An 18,659-nucleotide genomic window follows, 5' to 3' on the forward strand; every position below is an offset into this window, starting at 1 on the left:
ATGGTGATTAATCCTGGAGTATTTTTAAAAATTCTATTGAAAATTCACCTAGACACTATTTGTCAGTAGGTTACCCCTGTCCATTTGATATCTTGTCTGTCAGTATTTCTAATAGATTCCTTACTGTGATAGAGACTATATGCGATTAACGTAATAATGATTTGGTATCAGAAAATGTATTTAGCAAGCATGCTTTGCATGCTAAAGAGAACAGTACCATGCAAGCATTGCATGGAGCTACTCATAAAATGACCAGCCTTTCCCAAATGGCCAGTGTATTCCCTTGTTAGATAAATGACCCCATAAATACAACAATTCAAATCGTGTTCTTACAGAGGAGATGATATCCTGTTTTATTGTCACTAAGGCTGAGTTTTATGGGGACTCCTGGGTCAAAAGTTAGAAAGAAGATGCAGAGCTCATCGTATTGAAGCCGAGCCAGCCCTGCTCGGTAATAACCACGCTTTATGTTCCAAAGCTCACAGGTGGCTTTTGTTAAATGAAATTAGTAGCCAGACGCTGTCCCTTCTCTAGCATGCGGGTATTCCTGTTGCAAAAGGTGTTGCCGTAGTGAGCACCAGCGGGACTTCTGCTAGCAATCTCCCTTGCGCTGGGCAGAGTGATCCGCCTCGGGCTCCCACCAGAAGGGAGAGGGAGCTGTGGCTCTTACCAAGCACAGTTTCACTGCTGGGGCTAGAAGGAGGGCAGAGAGGGTAGGTATAGATGTAGCCTAGATCTTTTCGGGGCCCTGTTTAGGGGCAGGGTTAAACACAACAGTTAAGAACAGTATCTGAACCCTGTCTAGGAAGAGAACATCACTCTGCTCTCTTCTGGAGCTATGGTGACATGTTATATGCTAGCAGAAGAAGAGGCTGAATGGACAGATTCAACTAGAGAAGGTTTCTGTAGGTCTGTGCTGAGGCACGTTAATGGAGTGGTACAGGCAAGCTTGCACAGGTACACCCTGCCTGTGAGTAACAGGGGAGCTCTGTTACCTGTTGTGATGGAAACGTTTAGTGAATGCTAGGGCCTTACTCTTGTACACATACATTTACCATTAATTTGTGCCTGTGTGGAAATCTGTAGACCTAAACAAAGAAAAGATTGACCCATCTTTAAAATTAATACCTTTTAAAGATTCAAGTAGAACAATACCTTTAGTTAATAATAAATATTTACAAAAAGGAGATGTCCTGAAATTGTTTTAAGACAGTTAAAATTCTTATTACAAAGGTATTGGTGTCTCTCATTTCTAGTAGCAGTTTCTAACCTGACTACCAAATAGGGATATGGCCTCTCTTCCTGTTGTGTAGTGCCCTCTCTTTCTGTTGTGTTTCAGTCATGACCATGAGCTCTATTTTGGAGTTCTTCATCCTCCTTTCCCTCTGCCCTCCCCCACCAAGATAAAAGAGAAAATAATTAGAACAAGAGCTATGCGTGTCGCAGAGCATTGCTGGATGATACAGGAGTTTCCACATTTGGGATATATGGATTACTCTTTTTTTGAAAAACTGAGCTGAGGGTAATATTTCATCCCATTCCCTATTCAGTTCTCAGCTACTCATTTCACAGAATGATCCTACAAAGAGATGTCCCTCTGGGCCTCGGTGGGCCTGTATGTGCATCGCCTGAAAGGTCTCTTAAGTCTTTGCAGCTGTAACGCTCTCACTTTTTACACTCTTCCAAAATATGTATAATTAATGAAGACAGGTAAAATTTCTGCTATATTCACAGGGATTGCCTTCAGGGATTTAAAATTTTGTTTAGTTCTAGTTTGAACTCACTTGTAAAAGTTGAATTTTGGTTCATTTGTAGCTGAAGTCATGCAAAATAAAGTTTATCACTTTTCCAGCACAACTGTGTATCTTTATTTTGAACCCATTGTAGAGTTCCTCTAAGAACCCTGGCCAAATTTGAGTTTGTAATTTAAACTGGGCAAGATAAAGAGAGTTCATGTTTGGGCTGCCAGAAGCTCATACAGCTGTGCTGGAGAACCGTACTGTAATATTCCTACGGGTATCTGAGTAAATGGAGCATGCTGTTGCTTATATGCTGATGTATGGGCTTTTATGCATGAGTAAATTGATCAGCTCCTAGCAGATTTGGCAACAGAGATGGCATTAATACAGCATTAGTACAAATAAGTATTTTTGTTCACGGGGAATTGTGCATTAAGTCTTTTGCCAATTCTGTGATATTCAGGGCTTTTTAAGTGGCACACAATTCTATTCAGACATTTTGAGGTCACGCTATTGTCTGTACATTCATACGTTCATGTAATGCATTATTTAGAAGAACAGAGTATTTCTTGCTTCCTTCTCTCTTTTCTTTTCTCTTAATAATTTATATCCTCAGCTGTTTTTTAAGCAGGCGTGATCTCTAAGAGTGTGTTCACGCAGTTCTAGCGTTCTGAATGTTACAGACTGCAGAGCCGTTTACATTACTGCGGGAGCAACAACAAATAAGTAACTCAGTCATTTTACAAAAAATCCATCTGTGCAACATGTACTTAGTTTGTGCAAAGGAAAACAAGAATGTGCTTGTGATATCCTGAAAATAATTGTTGAGCCATAGCTTTTGCTGCCACTGCAAGTGGTAGGAAGCACTAAGGTGAGAGGGAAGGCTCTTCTGTTCTGTTCCTGGCTCTCGGGCCTCAGAGCCACGCGGGGCAGAGCTGACGGAGGTGGGGAGGCGTTCACAGTGTTTAGCCACTTCCTCCTTCCCTGGTAAGTCTCCCCCACGTCCTTCAAATGAGGGGGAAGAGCTGTGGGTGGCACCAGTCATCTGTGTCCTCTGTCCAGCTGGCGGGGACTCTGACCCCATGTTGTGCCCTAGCTATATCATGCTGTGCCTTATGCATGCACGGATTTTTTCTCTTCCTGCACTTTTCATGGCTGGGTTCTCTGACAGCATTTAGCAATAGTGGTGCCATTTCCCACTTTGGCTGCTTTTTCTCCTCATTTATCGAAGCCTGGGTTTGGCATCAGACACAGCCAGATGGAGAGCTGGCTCTCTGCTAGAAAGTTCAGTTTTCCATTTCCTCAGACTGTGTTCAGTTGTCTGTTCAGTTGTGTAACTGAGCATCTAAGTTTAGCTGGTGCATTTAATGTGTGTAATTCACTCTGATTTTAAAAAAAAGAAAAAAAGTGCCTTTAACAGTACCTTCTGTCAGCCTCCTTACTAGGTGCAGATGTCATCTTCTGGTCTGTTATAACTGCTGAAAGCAAGGAGGAGCCTTATTATGAATTTGTTCCATGTAAAAAGCTTGTGAACAAGGCCTGTGTAATAATAGCTTTAATGTATTTGTACCTAGCTACCTGGTAAAGAGTGCAGTTTAAAAGCAGGGGAGCAGAGCGGTTAGTTTTATATTTGACAAATAATACATGTGGATCTGCAAGTAGATTTTAGAGAAATGTCTACATTTTCTGGGGAGTATTTTCTTGATCAGGTGTTTCTTCTTTAACTTTCTCTGCAGACCTTTGCCTGAAATTCTGTATTGGGCTGTTCTGTTTGAAAAGAACAGGGCTGCCTACGGAGACATACTTTGTGAGCAATTACATAAATACAAGTGGGTTATGTAGGTAGGTGTCATCTTGAAAAAATATGTGTTTTTCCAAGTGCAATTAACCCATTCGTACGCATAGTCCAGAGGCATTCCTTATTCCCTACAGCAAGCAGCATCTGCTTCCTTCCCTTTTCCCTGTCTCTTTCCTACCTTTCCGACAAGCTTCTGTCCTAGCCAAATTATGGCCTGGCTGGAGGCATTGGATCAGGAGCAGAGGATGTGTATGTGCAGTTGTTCCATGTAGTGCAGAAATGTGATAGGTGAAACGCAGAGGCTGCTGTGACACCCTCTCATCAATTGTTGTGCATTCTCCAGTTCAGAAATCAGGAACAAATTCATTAGTAAGTAGTATGAAATGGAGATTTTTTTATATAGGATTTATATTCACATATGAATTTGTGAATATGAAATATGAATTTTCACATAGAAATGTGAAAGCTTAGTAATGGGGAAGTGGGATTTCATTTGCCAGTTTATTAGCTCAAAGCCCTCTGAGGCTTGTCATGACCACTGACTCTTATCTCTTCGTGGTTATGTGATGGCTGGTGTGAAATTTGGCCAGACCTACGCTGCACAGTTTCTCAGTCATACCTGTCCTGGAGGGGGGCTCACGTTGCACTGCTGCCAGCCCCCAGCGCACGCTCCGATGTCCTGAGGATGGCGAGCTTTGGTTGGTTTGCCTTAGGGTTTGCTGCTACGCCCGCAGAGAACCGCCGCTGGTAGCGTGTGGCGCACCCACCCCGGGGATTTATGTGCGCCCAGCTGTGGTGGCAGAGGCTCTGTTGCACAAGCAGGGCTTGGCAGTGGTCTTTGCCAAGCTTTTAGGGACAGATGCTGCATAAAACAAACGAATAAAAATCAGCCCAAACTCCACTACTGACAGCGTGTGGGAGTAGCTGCCAGAGTTCCTGCTGAATTATTCGTTCCACTTTAAAGGTTACAAACATTAAGTGTGCCCTCATCCAACTGACTGAGTGCTTTTAAAACTTAGATTTACATGGTAACTTGGATTGGAAACAGTGAAAGTTATTTTAATAGGGCTGTTTGTGTTTCAGTTCTAGGTATTCGGGGAGGGGGCATCACATTCTAGTAACCTGTAAGGTTTGAACAGATATCTTTTGGCACTCTGGTGAGGGGAAAAAAAAGTGAAGATAGGGAAAAAGAAGACAACTTCTTGATACCTGTCTTTGCAGTGTGTACGCAGAGTTTCCATGCTGTTTATCCTTGTTTCAGGATCATATAGAGAACCACAGCAGTCCCAGAAGAAGCATTTGAAGTGTTACAGGCAGGAAAGAAATGGTAGTTACACAACATGTTGTGGCTACCTCATCCTCTAAAGTCTCCTGATGAATCTGTAATCTTTCTGCAGGGTTTTTTTGTGTCTTTGACTCCATTCCCTTCCTGCTGGGGCGGTGATATGGTTCTTCTTTGTGTTTTAGGAAGCTGGTAAATCTAGGTGAGCAAGTAGGGAAGTTATTATTAGTAACTTCACACCAGTAAAACTTGAAAGCAAAAAGCCTTTCTTCCATTACCATGAGTTCCAAAAAATGTGCGTTATACAATAGGTTTGTCCAGATGTCCAGCAACTATGGAGCAGACTCTGATCTCAGTTATGTGATGTAATTTTTAACATCTCCTGTGATTTTAACTTTTTGGATTTTTTTGGTCAATCTTGCCTTTACTGTGCAAGAATAAAAGATTGAAACTGTGAAGCAATCCACATGTGCTAGATTGTTTCTCTGTCTTGAGCTGAAAATGGATACTCTTTTGTTGAAAGCATATCTTCAAAGCAAAATTAATTAGTTTATGCAGAAAGAATTATATAGGGCTAAAGCAAAATGGATTGTTTATTAAGCAAACTGCATAGAAAGATGCTATCAGAGCAGCTCTTCTGCAGGCTGCAGATCTGCCTCCTGATACCTCTCCTCAGCCTGCCCTTTGGAAACTGCTGCTCCCCTCTCACAGTCCCAAGCAGCTTGCTGCAGAAGGTGCAGTGAGATGGCTTTGTTTTCCCGCGTGGTGCCCCTCAGTAGCTCAGCACAGGAGGGAGGCAAGGCTGGGGAGAGAGGGGCATAAAAGATGCAGGCTTCCAGCTCCAAGCCAGGCTGCTTGGGAATCACTGGAACAAGTATTCCCAAGCCATACTCTAGCCTTAGCCCTGTGCATTCAAAATGCTGGTGCCTCCCTAGGCTACGGAGTGAAGGGTGACTGCCCCGGAGAACAGAGGACAAAGCAGGGGTTGATACAGAGGTGCGGTTCTTGCAATGAAAGATTTGCTGAAGACTGTCTCTTGAACAGGGGCGTTTATAAGGCAGGAATCCCTCTACTTACAGGCGTGAGCTGTCATCCTTTGGTATTCCAGAACCAGCCCCAGGATCCTGCTTTTCCAGGGTGCTGACGTACATTACTACAAGCTCTCCTCTCATCATCTGAGCTGCTGCCACTGCCTGCACTTGGGTTCACATCTTACCCTGGCATAGTGAATTATCCAGAAAAGAAAGCTCAAAGTTATTTGCTTTCCTCTTGAGCATAAGTTAGGAAATAAGTTGTTTCACTAACCTCAGCTTTCTTGAGAGAAATTTGTCCCACTGCAGAGGGGACTGTATGCAGGCCTGTGTGCAACTTAAGACCACTGTCAAGGGTTAAATAGCTGCAAAGTGTTATGTGCAAGGTCATTGCATGGAGCTGACTTTCATCCGCAAATTGTGCTTGTAAATTACTGTTCCTAAAATTTACTGGGAAATGTGACTATGGTATTCCTGGATAATGTCTTCTATTTTTCCTTTGATATATGTTTACAAGGTCCCACTGAAGAACACTCTGAGTAACTCTTTATATAGATCTCTCTTATCTTTAAAAATGAAATTCCTTGACTTTCAAGGACATTTTTCTTAGGGGAAGGAGCATACATTATAGAATGTTTGTGCTAGTTGGATCCAGATGCTCCAGCTTACGCCTCCTCTTTTCTAACAAATGTTTTCCCTTTTCTCTCAGTAGTAAAGAGAATGCTTCTCACTTTTCATCCATTCTCTTTGGCTAAAAGGCAAAAAGGAAACTTATCATTAACATATGGTGGAAAAAAATTACTGCATGCATCCCTCAGGCTCTGCTCATTAAAAGAATACACAAAAATGGCTCAAGTGTGAGTAACGTAATTGGTGTGTAACTCACTATTCCCTTAACACTTACTTTCTCCTTGCAGTGCAAAAACAGAAGTATGTGCCTTGTTGAGAGGATGTAAGCACACGGAGCTTAGAAAAACAAGCCTTGAAACAAAGGGATGTGTTCTCAGCACCAAGTGCAGAGGAATTAAATGTTACTTGCTAACCAGCACCAGGAAACATGCGTCCCGCATCCATCACCAGAGCAGAAAGAATGGTTGTTATGAGCATGCCTGTCCCTAATGAAAGCTAAAGGCAAATTAGAGCTAATATGAGTCTTATATTGGGGGTCACAGTCAGAATGCTTTTAATCATTAAGCTCCAGCATATTTTGGAGTGACTAAAATGAAATACAAGCTTTTCAGTTAAAACTATATATGGAAACCAATTAATTTCTGATAGGCAGCAAGTGACTGCTTGTAAAAGTACTTTACCAGGAAAAATAGCATTGCATCCAAGGCTCAGAATTAACAGTTTACAGAGTCTATTTGTTTTAAAAGAAGTTCATTCATTATGAAGCACTTTGTGGTCCAAGATCATAACTGTAGTCTTGTCCGAGGACCCCTCAGCCATCTTTACAAACGAAGTGGGAATTTGGATACTGTCCCTGTGCTCCAGGTGTAGTTTGGACCTGCCACTTAGGGCTGACCTTTTAAAAACATCAGTTTGCTTTGAAACCCTTCTTGGAACATCTCAAAACAGATATTTAAGTACCGAGGTGCCTAAAAGCAATGAATGTTTTTGAAAATTTGACATTTTACAGCTCCTTGTCCCCTTAAACCAATGGGGATAATACCTACATTGGAACTTGCAGTTCCATGAATCACTATTGCATTTGTCCTGGGTAAAACTGAGAGGTCTCTCTCTTTTTTTTTTTTGGTATACTGTTTTATAAGAACTATCAAAGCTCTTTGTCATATATATATTGCAGAAGTGCTTGGTCCCCAGGTTTTGGTCTTCATTGGTCCACATGTCCCAATCATTCAAGACCAGTTCTTCCTCACAGTTCTCCATCTAAGGGAGGTTTTACAGCCTGTGAATGAAAACTGTGTATGAGCAAATGGCAAAATTCCCTGTCTTGAAAATGCCCCACCCAAAACAATCACTCATATGTTTTATCTCAACTTTGTGACTTCGCTGCTGAGATTTAGCTAGTCGTACTAAACACCTGTTGTCCATCCAGGTTCTTATCTTAGTCTCTATCTGTATCGTCCCACAGCACCACCCCTTTCATTGCCTTCTCATAATATTAATTAAAAATCTATATTTAAAAAATCCATCACATATGAAAAAACACCTTACCTGTTACCCCAGCAAGAAGCAAATTGTGTAGACACCTTAATTTGTGAAGGCCAAGGAGGTAATTGCTTTGATGCAGCTTAGATGGCCCATACGCCAAAGAGTAAGAACAATACCTTCTCTTATTTAGAAGGATCTGTTTGTGATCTGTTACTGAGATGGTTCTTGGAAGTTGTAGCAGTGATAAAAACACTTTATAATAGAAATCTGTGGATCAGGATGTAATAAATGCATATATTTGCATTTAAGTTCTAACTGATTAGTCCTGTCTAACCTGATTTATGTGTTTTGTGTCCAATTTTAGGCACCAAAGGGAGAAACAAAGGGGAGTTTACAAATCTTCAGGGTGTAGCTGCATCTACAAATGGAAAAATATTAATAGCAGACAGTAACAACCAATGTGTGCAGGTATGAGGATTTGCCACCTTCAGTATTATTCTGTTTCTCCCCCCACCTCCTCCTCCTCTGTACTCCAGGAAAGACAAATTTTGTGCATTGCAAGCATAGATGGAATATACAGAGGAAGCCCAACCTGTTCATTATCTATTATCATTCCACCTTCTTGACCTGCAGCTATCTGTTTCAGATCTACAGCAGATCTACTATATATGTCAGGGTTATTTCCCTTCCTTATTATGTTTGGCAATGAGTGAAGAAAACAAACCTGCCATAATCTGGAAAAATGAGTTTTTGTAAATGTCACTTTACATTGTAAATTTATCCCCTGTGTACTTTTGTGTTTTGAAACAAATCTAGAACATAGTGCTGCAAATATAATTTCCTAAGGAGATATGACAATAAACATGTAGATGTCATTTTCAAGTGACTTTTAGTCTACTATATTAACTCTTCTGTCTGATATGATCAAATCTTTTCTGTGGTAGCATCCCTGACATTCCTAATTTCTTGGCTTATGTAACCTGTGTGAAAATCAAGCTGCATTTTCTCTTTTTCCTGCCATGTATTTTTTTCACCATTAACAATTTGTCATCACTATTCAGGCTGCCCATGTGGTAGCAATGAACAAGACAGCAGAATGAGCCTTGTTCTTCAGTATGTTGGAACTGGAGAGCCACATGCAGTAAAAACTTGTTTTCAGACCTTTTCAAAGTAACAGAGTCAAATATACATCAGTACCCTCGCATACTGTAATTTGCAGCCACTTCAGTGGAACTTCAGTGTCTAATTAAATGACTGGGGGACACAAATGGTGGCCTAAATTTTGAGAGTGGCTAAAGCATCTCTCAGGAAATGGCCCAGTATTTATCTAAATTAAATAATTAGATGCTGAAAATCTCATCTAGGTTCTACTCCCATCTCTTCCACAGACTTCATGTGTGACCTTGGCCAAATCATGCTGTGCCTCAGTTTGCTCATTTCTAATACAGGAATTATACCACTTCCTTCCAACTACCTGAGAGGGACATTGTGAAGTGTAATTCACTAATGTTTGTAAAGTTCTTTGAGATCATTGAAGAAAAGTGCTATGCAAGTGCAAAGAACTTCTCTATTATGAAGTTAGGGTCCAAATGGAGGCTTCTCCTTAAATTAGGCACATCACTTTCAAATATGGACAGTGTAAAAGTGCTTCATATTACCATCTCTCTTCCTGACTATAGTGTTCATTTATTGCTTGCTAACATCTAAGCTCCAAGAAATAGATGATGTTGTTATGCAGACTTAGTTTTAAAATAAGTGTTTTCTGTTACAGATATTTTCCAATGATGGCCAGTTCAAAAGTCGTTTTGGCATACGAGGAAGGTCTCCTGGCCAGTTGCAGCGGCCAACAGGAGTGGCTGTGCATCCCAGTGGTGACATCATTATTGCAGATTATGATAACAAATGGGTTAGCATATTTTCATCAGATGGAAAATTTAAGGTATGATTTACAATGTGAACTCTCCTGAGCCTTTTCCATCTTACAGTGGAATGCATATTCATGGTTTGGAGTTTTTTTTTTGTCAAGAAACTACATAGATGGGTTATAATTTAGTCCAGATTCTATTGTTGTGATGTGAAAACCCATGACACAGCCATGTTGTATAATAAATAGGAAGAGGTCACAGCTGTGACGCCAATGATACATCAAATAGCAACGATATATTCTATTCTGCATATGGTTCTTCATACCAAGTACTTGGATCCCTTTCTGCAGCTTACAGTTGGGGGTAGCTGATGTAATCGAGTCTAGTTGGACTAATTCAACAACCTTCATGTTATTAGCATTCTGATTATATATAAATGGGTGTATATATATGTATATGCACACAGATAGACTAAAAGCTTATGAGGACATAAGGCTCTTTGGTGACCTATGGAGAAGAAACTTAAGGTAGCAGACTGATGATTACTTCCTCTATTTACTCCAGACATGTCAGCAAATCAAGTGTATAATTTACATATGATCCTGTTCGCAATAAGTGCGAGGAAGGGCAACCTAGGAGGTTGTTTCAGTGCTACAGCAGGAACAGGAGGAGCATTTTATGCTGGGTGACAAGCACTGGAAAAACTGAAAGTCATGAAATAATGCCTTAGGTTTCAGAAATCAGAAGCTCTGGGAAGAGCGTGCCCCTTATTTTCCTAGTAAGTATGATGTCTTTAATGGGAGGAAAATAAAGAGCCAGCTACTGCACTACAGATCAGATCCTTGCTGGTCACTGATGCTTGCTAACCTATGGTATTTATTTTGCTTGGGGTCAGGTGCAGTGCCAGAGAGAATCAAAGGTTGCCTCCATTTGATGCTGTTCCCTGAATGTATGTTGCTGAGTCTGGCCATTCATGACAGAAAAAGCAGTCTCCAGCAGAGATTAGCAGCATGCTCTTCAGTGAAATAAAAGACCTGTTGGGAAGTTTCTACCAAAGTTACTTAGTTCCAGCATCCCACACTGGAGAGGAATCATCTGTTTGGCATTTTCTGGCAGCCTAATGGCCAAAAGTCTTAGGTCCTGAGCTGCTCATTTGGTTACTAACTACCAAGAAACGGCCTTCTGTTGATTATTCTTTGCAAAGTGATGAATGCTATAGCAAATAGGCAGCTTTGCTTGCATAGTCCTCACTGATCCCCATCTGGGAAATTGACACTTGTATACTTTTAGAAGTATCCAGATCCTGTGTAGACTTGAGGCTAAATATGCAAAGTAACTGCTAAATATATATCTAAATTACCTGCACTTGCAAAGATTACCTGATTTTCCTTGTAAAGCAGTTTTCAAAATGTACAGCTACACAGGAGAACCTTGTTTTTGGCTGAAGTCCTTGAATGAAATGAAGACATTAGCAAAACAAAAACAAAGAAAGATGTAATTGAGTTAAGAATCCAAATACTCTGAGTAACCTAAATGTGGCATAAATAATGATTAAGATCTTTAATGTGAACTGGCTTGATTTGGACATGGAGGATGGAGGGCTAGTTTTCCTTCCTTCTCCAGACTGAATGTAAATCCAGTATTTTGGATGGTGTCAGCTCTGGAGAAAAAAGCCATGGCTCTGGAGGAGCCAGGACCCTATGTGTTATACGTTGCCATCAGGAAGACAAGCATTGAAAAAAATTAATAATAAGGTAGCTCCTCTGACTAGGGCCTAGCTTTGTTTTAGTCGGTGTTTTTGTTGGACTGCCACAGCTATGCAAAGTTGGCAATGTTTGTGTGGTTAATTCAAGTCAATACATCAGATTTTATAGCTCTTATGACTAGACTGATTAAATGGGAGATGAAACATTACTTATATTGTAAAATACTATTTTTAGATTTAAATGCAACAGAGTATATTTAAAAGAGAAAAATACAAGAAAGTTTGTAGAAATATTTTATGTATGGAGAACAGGCATAATCATATTGTTGAAGCACAGGACAGGGATATAACAGATCTGTGTCTGTGGGAATTTGGGCAAAGCCATGTAATTTCTTGTCTGTTGGCAATAGCAACTCTCACAGGGGCTTTGTCAGGTTAAATTGGGCAATGTGTACTAAGATGCACAGGGAGATAGATAAAGGGTTAATGGTGTTTCCCTTCAAAGGATCATGGCTGCAAGACATCATTCATCATCTCTGATGCAGGTGATCTGCTAGCTGTTAACTCAGCACTGTCAGGGGTCTGTTTTGAACTTAATCTAGCTATTTTTTGTTGTTGTCCTCCTCTTTCTGCATTTACTTACCCTTACTCTCCCTTTGCAACATTTTAACAGTCATGTGAGCCAGAAGCAAATTTCCCCTGGAGCCAGGCCCAAGAATCTGCCTGATTACAGAACTTGGCTGGTGCACCCTAGCAGGCTCCCCTGCCAGGCAGAAACGTGTCACCTTCCTCAGTCTTTGCTAGGAACGGAGACAGAGCTCAGTTTTCTCAAGGCTGTAAAACTTGCATAATGTGGAGCTTGACAAACCTTAATCTAAGGTTACACCAAAACATAAGTTTCTTAAAATGAAAGGCTGTATTATGCTGTGAACAACAAAGCATCAGACAGGGTCTTGGGAATTGGGGCTTCTGATTCTGGCTAAGCCACAGGTCTCATGGGCAACTATTGATGTGTCACCATCTATAAAAGGCAGATAACAGTGCTGGCTTCATCTGGAAATTACTTTGAAACTGCTTAACAAAATTGCTATAGAAGAGGTGTTGCTAGGCTAAAGAGAGGATGCATGCTGAAGCAGCGATAGCAGCTTCTGTGGTAGTGCTGGCGTTCAAACTTAGCGAAGGAACTGTAGAGTAGGGCTAGGAGAATGATTCTTCGTTGTCTGAGGGGGGAATTATTTTCTTTCTAGTCTTGAAGGATCACATCTAAGATAGACTGTTATCAGCCAACCAGAGCTATAAGTCAAGTTAAGACATCAAGTTAAGATAGGTGGGAAAAGTTTGAAGGAAAGGTTCTATCTGTCAGACTTTTATTTTTTCTTGTCTCATTAAAAGAATTAAGACGGGAGCTGCTTGAAGCTGGTTGCTGGTCACAGCTGAATTAAGACAGTCACATGAATGATAAATCCATTTGTCGTGTGATGTCGCAATGTGTTACAAAGCTATATCTCCATATTAGGGAAGCTGTCAAAAAGGAAAAAAGGTGCATTTAAAGTCTGTAAATTAATTCCTAACAATTGTGAACCTTTCTGACAGTAACAAGATCAGTGAATCTAAACTTAAAGCCCTAACAAACCTGGCATTATAGGAAAAAAGCCTTTAAATTTTTTATATATGCCAACTCATTTTTTCACCTCTGAGAATATCCCACAGTACAATATTTTCCACCCTAGTGGGGTGACTTTATAAACACATATTTGAAAATGAATCTAAATTCATAGGAGACTATAAAATGAGGACATAATGTCCTTGACTGAATTCATTTAAACATGTTATTTGTATTAAGCATTTAGATGATTCATTATACTTTATTCATTTCTAATGGCAGAAAAGTCTGAGAATGCTTCCATTCATATACTTAACAGGAGTGACTGGATTTCATAATGTTCTGTTCTAAATAATCAAACCTATAATTCTAAGAAACCTTCTGAAATAAAAATACACAAAGCATGTGTTCAGCCAGACCCAGTGATGTGTCATCAGCACATTTTGATCTAAACTGGAAACAGAGATTTTTAGTAGCAAGCACTGCAAACTCTAGCTGGGCATATTTTATTGCTGCCTGCAAATTGTATTTTAAATCCTGGCCCAGGAATAGTGATTTTTATTACTCTTCTCAGCACTGAGTGCCCATTAGTGTAGTACATGATTTATTCATGAATTTTTTCATATGTATTTATATGGGCAGGAAGACACTGTACTCATGAGTCTGAGTCATTTTTCCTTAGGAATCCTGGAAAGATGGTAAGGAGGTGGTGCAATGCGCAAGCAGATAAACACACGGGCATCCCAGAGGAAAGAAGGGAACATGATTTAATGACCCCAAAGGAAATAAATGTGTTGATTTGCATTTGGTTTATTGTTTTCCTGCTTTGCTGTTATGCAAACCTGAATGCATTTTGTGGGTCTGCTCATATCTTTCCACTGGTGAACAGAAAGTCATTTTTAATAGTTTTCCCTGGGGTATTTTACTGTGATTTAATTGTGTGATTTTTGCCTAAATATTTAGCAATTTATAAGAGTATATGTACCTGAATATAAATAGACACATGATCTTTGCATGCTGGCTAAACATAGTCTTGAAGCTGCAAGATTTACTCCCTGGAGTTTTCTTTATTTGAGACTGAAAGAAGCTATGTAGGAATGCTGGTGACCGTACGCTAGATGGCCTTGGGGAGCCTAGAACTTTGAGTTGGCTCCTGTTCTGTACCTGCAACCCCTGCCATGAGAATGCCCAATGAAGTAGAAGCCTGGTGTTAACTAAGGGTAGTTGAGCTTCTTCAAATATTAAATGGTTGGTTGCTTTGAAATCATCTGAGAATTGAGAGGAATGAGTTAGGTAATGGATCTTCTCTGTGCCCTGTAATCTCTCCTCCCTTGAGGTAGTTAGCCATGGACTCATATGTGTATCTTAATATCTGCTTCATTTAAATTCAGATGGAAATAGGAAACAATGTTCTCCACCAAAGGGATGGACCCCAGTTTGTAGGATGGTCTCTGACAAATTACTATAGGATTGGGAAGCTCTGTGATCCATTACTTCAACCTGGCCAGCTTGCTGGACTGCCTGTCCAGAGACGTAAACAGGCTGGCAGGAGATCAGATATTTGGACCAGATATTTCAACCTGGATTCAGTCATAACTGCTTCAAAATCTGTCATTAGAAAAAAAAAAAAGACAAAAAAAAGACAAGTTGCTATATTCCAAAACCCAAACAATTTGTTGATATTCTTACAACCCTTTCTTAACTGAAAGGTGAAAACTCAGTTGATTTTATGCAATTAAACCAGTTTCTAGAGTCTCTGGCTGAAAATAAAGCAAATTAGTGCAAAATGTGAAAAAAGTTGGGAGGCGATCCTAACATCTCGTTGGGTGGACGCCTGGATAGCTCAAGGTTCTACAAAGGCTTTGCCCCAATCTTTGCTTGCCCTGGGCTGGGTGGGATGCGGTGGCTGTTGTTCTTAGATCCCCTTGTCTTCATGCTGCTTTTTGTGAGACAATCTAAGCATATATCTAGGCTAGTGATGGCCACCTGTGTACTTCTGGAAGGAGTGATGCTGACTGTAGCTACTGTTTGCAGATCCTGTGCTCAGGAAGAGGGATCTAATATTCACTAGTTCTATTCTAGCTACAGCTCTTCAATCAGGAGTCATCTGCAGGTTGTTTGTCTGTTTACTACCCCTATTCAGTCAGTACATTTATACTATACTCATCACAGTAATAATCAAGAGACTTCTAGTAATGTATTGGTTACAGTGACTGAGATCAATCATGAGCTCATCTTCCCAGTGACCTCTCCCTGCTCTCATCTGCAATGGCCTGAGCTGCTGGGGTGCAATTTGGAGCATTTCCCACAGCTCCTCACCCTGGAGAATGAACTGCAATTGTTGACCGTAACAGAAAGCAGGGTGAACCAAACTCAAAACACAAGATTGAGCTGAACAGTTTCGTCTCCAGGTGCAGAAAGGAAAAAGAGTAAGAAGAGAAGGAGGAGAGGAAGGCTAAAATGTAACCTAATCTACCATCTCCAGTCAGTCTGTCATCACAAACACACGTGGGCTAATTAATCAGCTGTGTAAATACACTGATTTGTGTATAGCCTCTTTATATAAGTAATTTATACATAGCCATTTATACATATAAAATAAGCTATATTAATAGCCTATTCCAGTGTTTGTGCACTATGCTTCTAACATTTTCTGATTTATTTTGAGAGCTCTCTAACCTTTCCAAATAATTCACTGCGTGTGAGATCCACCTCATCTTCTCTGAAGGCTTTTCCATTGCTACAATATTATTTACCTTCCTGTTGCCAATTATACTGATAGATGGTTTTGGTGATCACAAGACCTATTTACAATGATGGAAATGTTTTTATTACATGTAAGACTGAGGCAACTTTGCTTTGTTTAGTGTTTCAAAGATTGCTTGATTTGCAGCTTGGCAGCACAACCCTATCTCCTGTGCAGGTTTCAACTGTCACCTAATATGTCTAAGCAGTAAGTGAAGCAATCTCAGATGGGTCTGGCAGAAGACACTGAGGTTAGCCTGGGCTTTAGGTCTGCTCAAATTATTTCCAAGAGTGCTCAGGACCTGCGTGGTGCCTCATTTGCCCAAGAAAGGCTACAGAATACATCATCGCCTGCATCCCACCTAGCTTTGGTGCGCCGAGAGTCAGCTCTGACTTCTTTCATGTAGCAGGCAGTGGTAAAGACTTGCTTCCCCATCCATAACCAGGTTGTTGCTGTACTCGGGAATGGTGTCCAGAGGTCCTTGGTGTCTGTCTCTCTTCCCTCCTGGTACACTAGTGTAGGCTATACAGCCATTTTTGATGGTTGTTGACACATCCTATAGTTTATCAAAACACACAGTTCTGATGATTGTGTTAGTCCTGAGTTGTATATTTGGACTCCTCAGTTTCTGAGGTGGTAGATTTTCTGCTCTGACAATTGGACATAGAGAAAACGTTCTTTCTTTTCAGATGAAGGAAAAAATGATGAAGTGTGCAATAAGAGCCAATAAAAGCAATGACTTCCTCTGGCAAACTTCTGATCACAAAATTTCACTCCATCCTACATTGTGCCTGTGCCCATTACAGCAGATGTCTGAACTGTACTAACTTATTTCTATTGTGCCAACATATTTTTCTGTTTTGTGTTTTCCCTTTTAGGCCAAAATTGGGTCTGGAAAGCTCATGGGTCCTAAAGGTGTTTCTGTGGATCGTAATGGACACATCATAGTGGTGGACAATAAAGCATGCTGTGTGTTCATCTTCCAACCAAATGGGAAAATAGTTACCAGGTTTGGTAGCCGAGGAAATGGTGACAAGCAGTTTGCAGGTACACTTGATGGTAATATGTAAATCCCCTTTTCTTGCCTCTTCTGCTCACATTTGCATGATGTTTGAGCATGTTGAAGACGCTATATCCTATTTGCTTTTTTCCTGGTGGTGGGAGGGGTCTACTATATGTACAGCTACTATTCACCATTTATTTAACTGGTCAAGAAGGCTGAAACATCTCTTCTTCAAATATAGCTGTAACCAGTCTGTTTTATCTACCTCTCTGTGCCTGGAAGCATTTCAGATCAATGACCAATGACCTTTTGATCTTAAATAGCATTTTATAAATGGTTTGTAATGCCCACGCTCATCTGTAAATGATAATCAACTCAAACACAATGCCTTGTGTTTCCAATGATCATATACACATTAACTAATGCCCTAAGTAATATCTTCACATTAGAAAATAGGCATAATGTGATAGTGTTAAGATTGATATCAGGAAGACAGAGTTATGCATATGCAAAATACCAGTTTGGGGAAATTGCCACTTATGTATTTAACTGATTGCTTGCCCATGGTGTCATTCAATAAGATCAAGTAATTAGGTATTTTAGGTAATTAGGTAATTCAGTAATTAGGTAAAAACTGATACGTATTTTGTGTAAATATCTGTTCTTTCATAATTGGAAATGAAGTTGCCAAATTAGCTATGCAGATAATTTTGCAGGTGTTTGGTCACTTTGAATAAGTAGAAATAAACTGGTCTAATGTTCTGATAGCACCAAAGAGAATTAGCTTTAATTGTATACTGCTTTCATTTTACTTGAGATCTCTTTCAATGTGTTATGACACAAGTACAACTTTTATCAGAGCTTTGGCTCTAACACAGCTAAGTGTCACCAAAATTTTCTGTGTATGTCCAGTTTCCTTCAACTTAAAATTCATAAGCATGTCTCATGAAAACATGTGTGCAAATGCTCTGTAATAGTATATTTGAGAAATGCATCATCTCTTCTTGGTGATAGACTGCATAAAGCAGGTGAACTGTCATTACTTGAATGTTTTGAGTGCAAAGGTTTTTACCCTTTTTGTACTCTGTACTAATGTATTGTAAAAATTGAAACCTGATTTGTCCGGATTTGTTTAGTAAGTCAAAATAGTGCCATGTATTTTGGCTCAGGTACTTGCCTGTTTTCAAGTTAAAATTTGTTTTTTACTCAGCTTGTACACATAGTTCAATATAAAAAGCAAAATGGAAAATGCACTTTTTTCCTGACAATATTCATAAATGTTTTTGTCAATTTAGTTGACAAACTAGTTTCTTCTTACTTAGTTTCTGAGAAACTTAGTTTCTCAGTTTCCTTAGAAACTTAGTTTCTTCTAAGTAACTTTTACTGTTTGTCTTAAAATTTGTTTGCCGAAATGCTTGCGAGAAGTAAACACACAAAGCATAGATGATTTCATTTAAAACTTTACATGAATATTTTTGAAAATTATTTTCAATATGTGCACAAATTTATCCCTAAGCACTACCTGCTTTGTCTTGTTAATGAGAATATAAATATCTACATAGTTATCTGTATATGAGAGAGGAAGGAATGAACAATGCTGATTGATAACACTAACTGATGAATGGTTGAAAAAGAAATGATTCATGTTTACAAAAAAGCATGCTGACCTTTTTTAAACATGGATTGAAAATACTTTTAATTTGAAACTGACATTCCCAATTTGACTATTATGGCTCAGAAGCCAAACATAATCTTCTGGCAGGCTGAATAAT

The 18,659-nt window shown here is 39.8% G+C and overlaps 1 protein-coding gene across 6 annotated transcripts in view; it reads left to right on the top strand.

Annotated features, from left to right (window-relative positions):
- Positions 1 to 18,659, top strand: part of TRIM2 (tripartite motif containing 2) — a 76,000-nt gene that overhangs the window by 48,485 nt on the left and 8,856 nt on the right. For all 6 annotated transcript variants that reach the window (XM_067297827.1, XM_013951813.2, XM_067297828.1 and 3 more), the window contains 3 exons: positions 8,330 to 8,433; positions 9,737 to 9,904; positions 16,763 to 16,931. In XM_067297827.1, the coding sequence (XP_067153928.1) occupies positions 8,330 to 8,433; positions 9,737 to 9,904; positions 16,763 to 16,931 (441 nt within the window). The remainder of the gene's footprint in view (positions 1 to 8,329; positions 8,434 to 9,736; positions 9,905 to 16,762; positions 16,932 to 18,659) is intronic.

This window comes from Apteryx mantelli, chromosome 5, assembly GCF_036417845.1.
Source record: "Apteryx mantelli isolate bAptMan1 chromosome 5, bAptMan1.hap1, whole genome shotgun sequence".
Lineage (NCBI taxonomy): Eukaryota > Metazoa > Chordata > Aves > Apterygiformes > Apterygidae > Apteryx > Apteryx mantelli.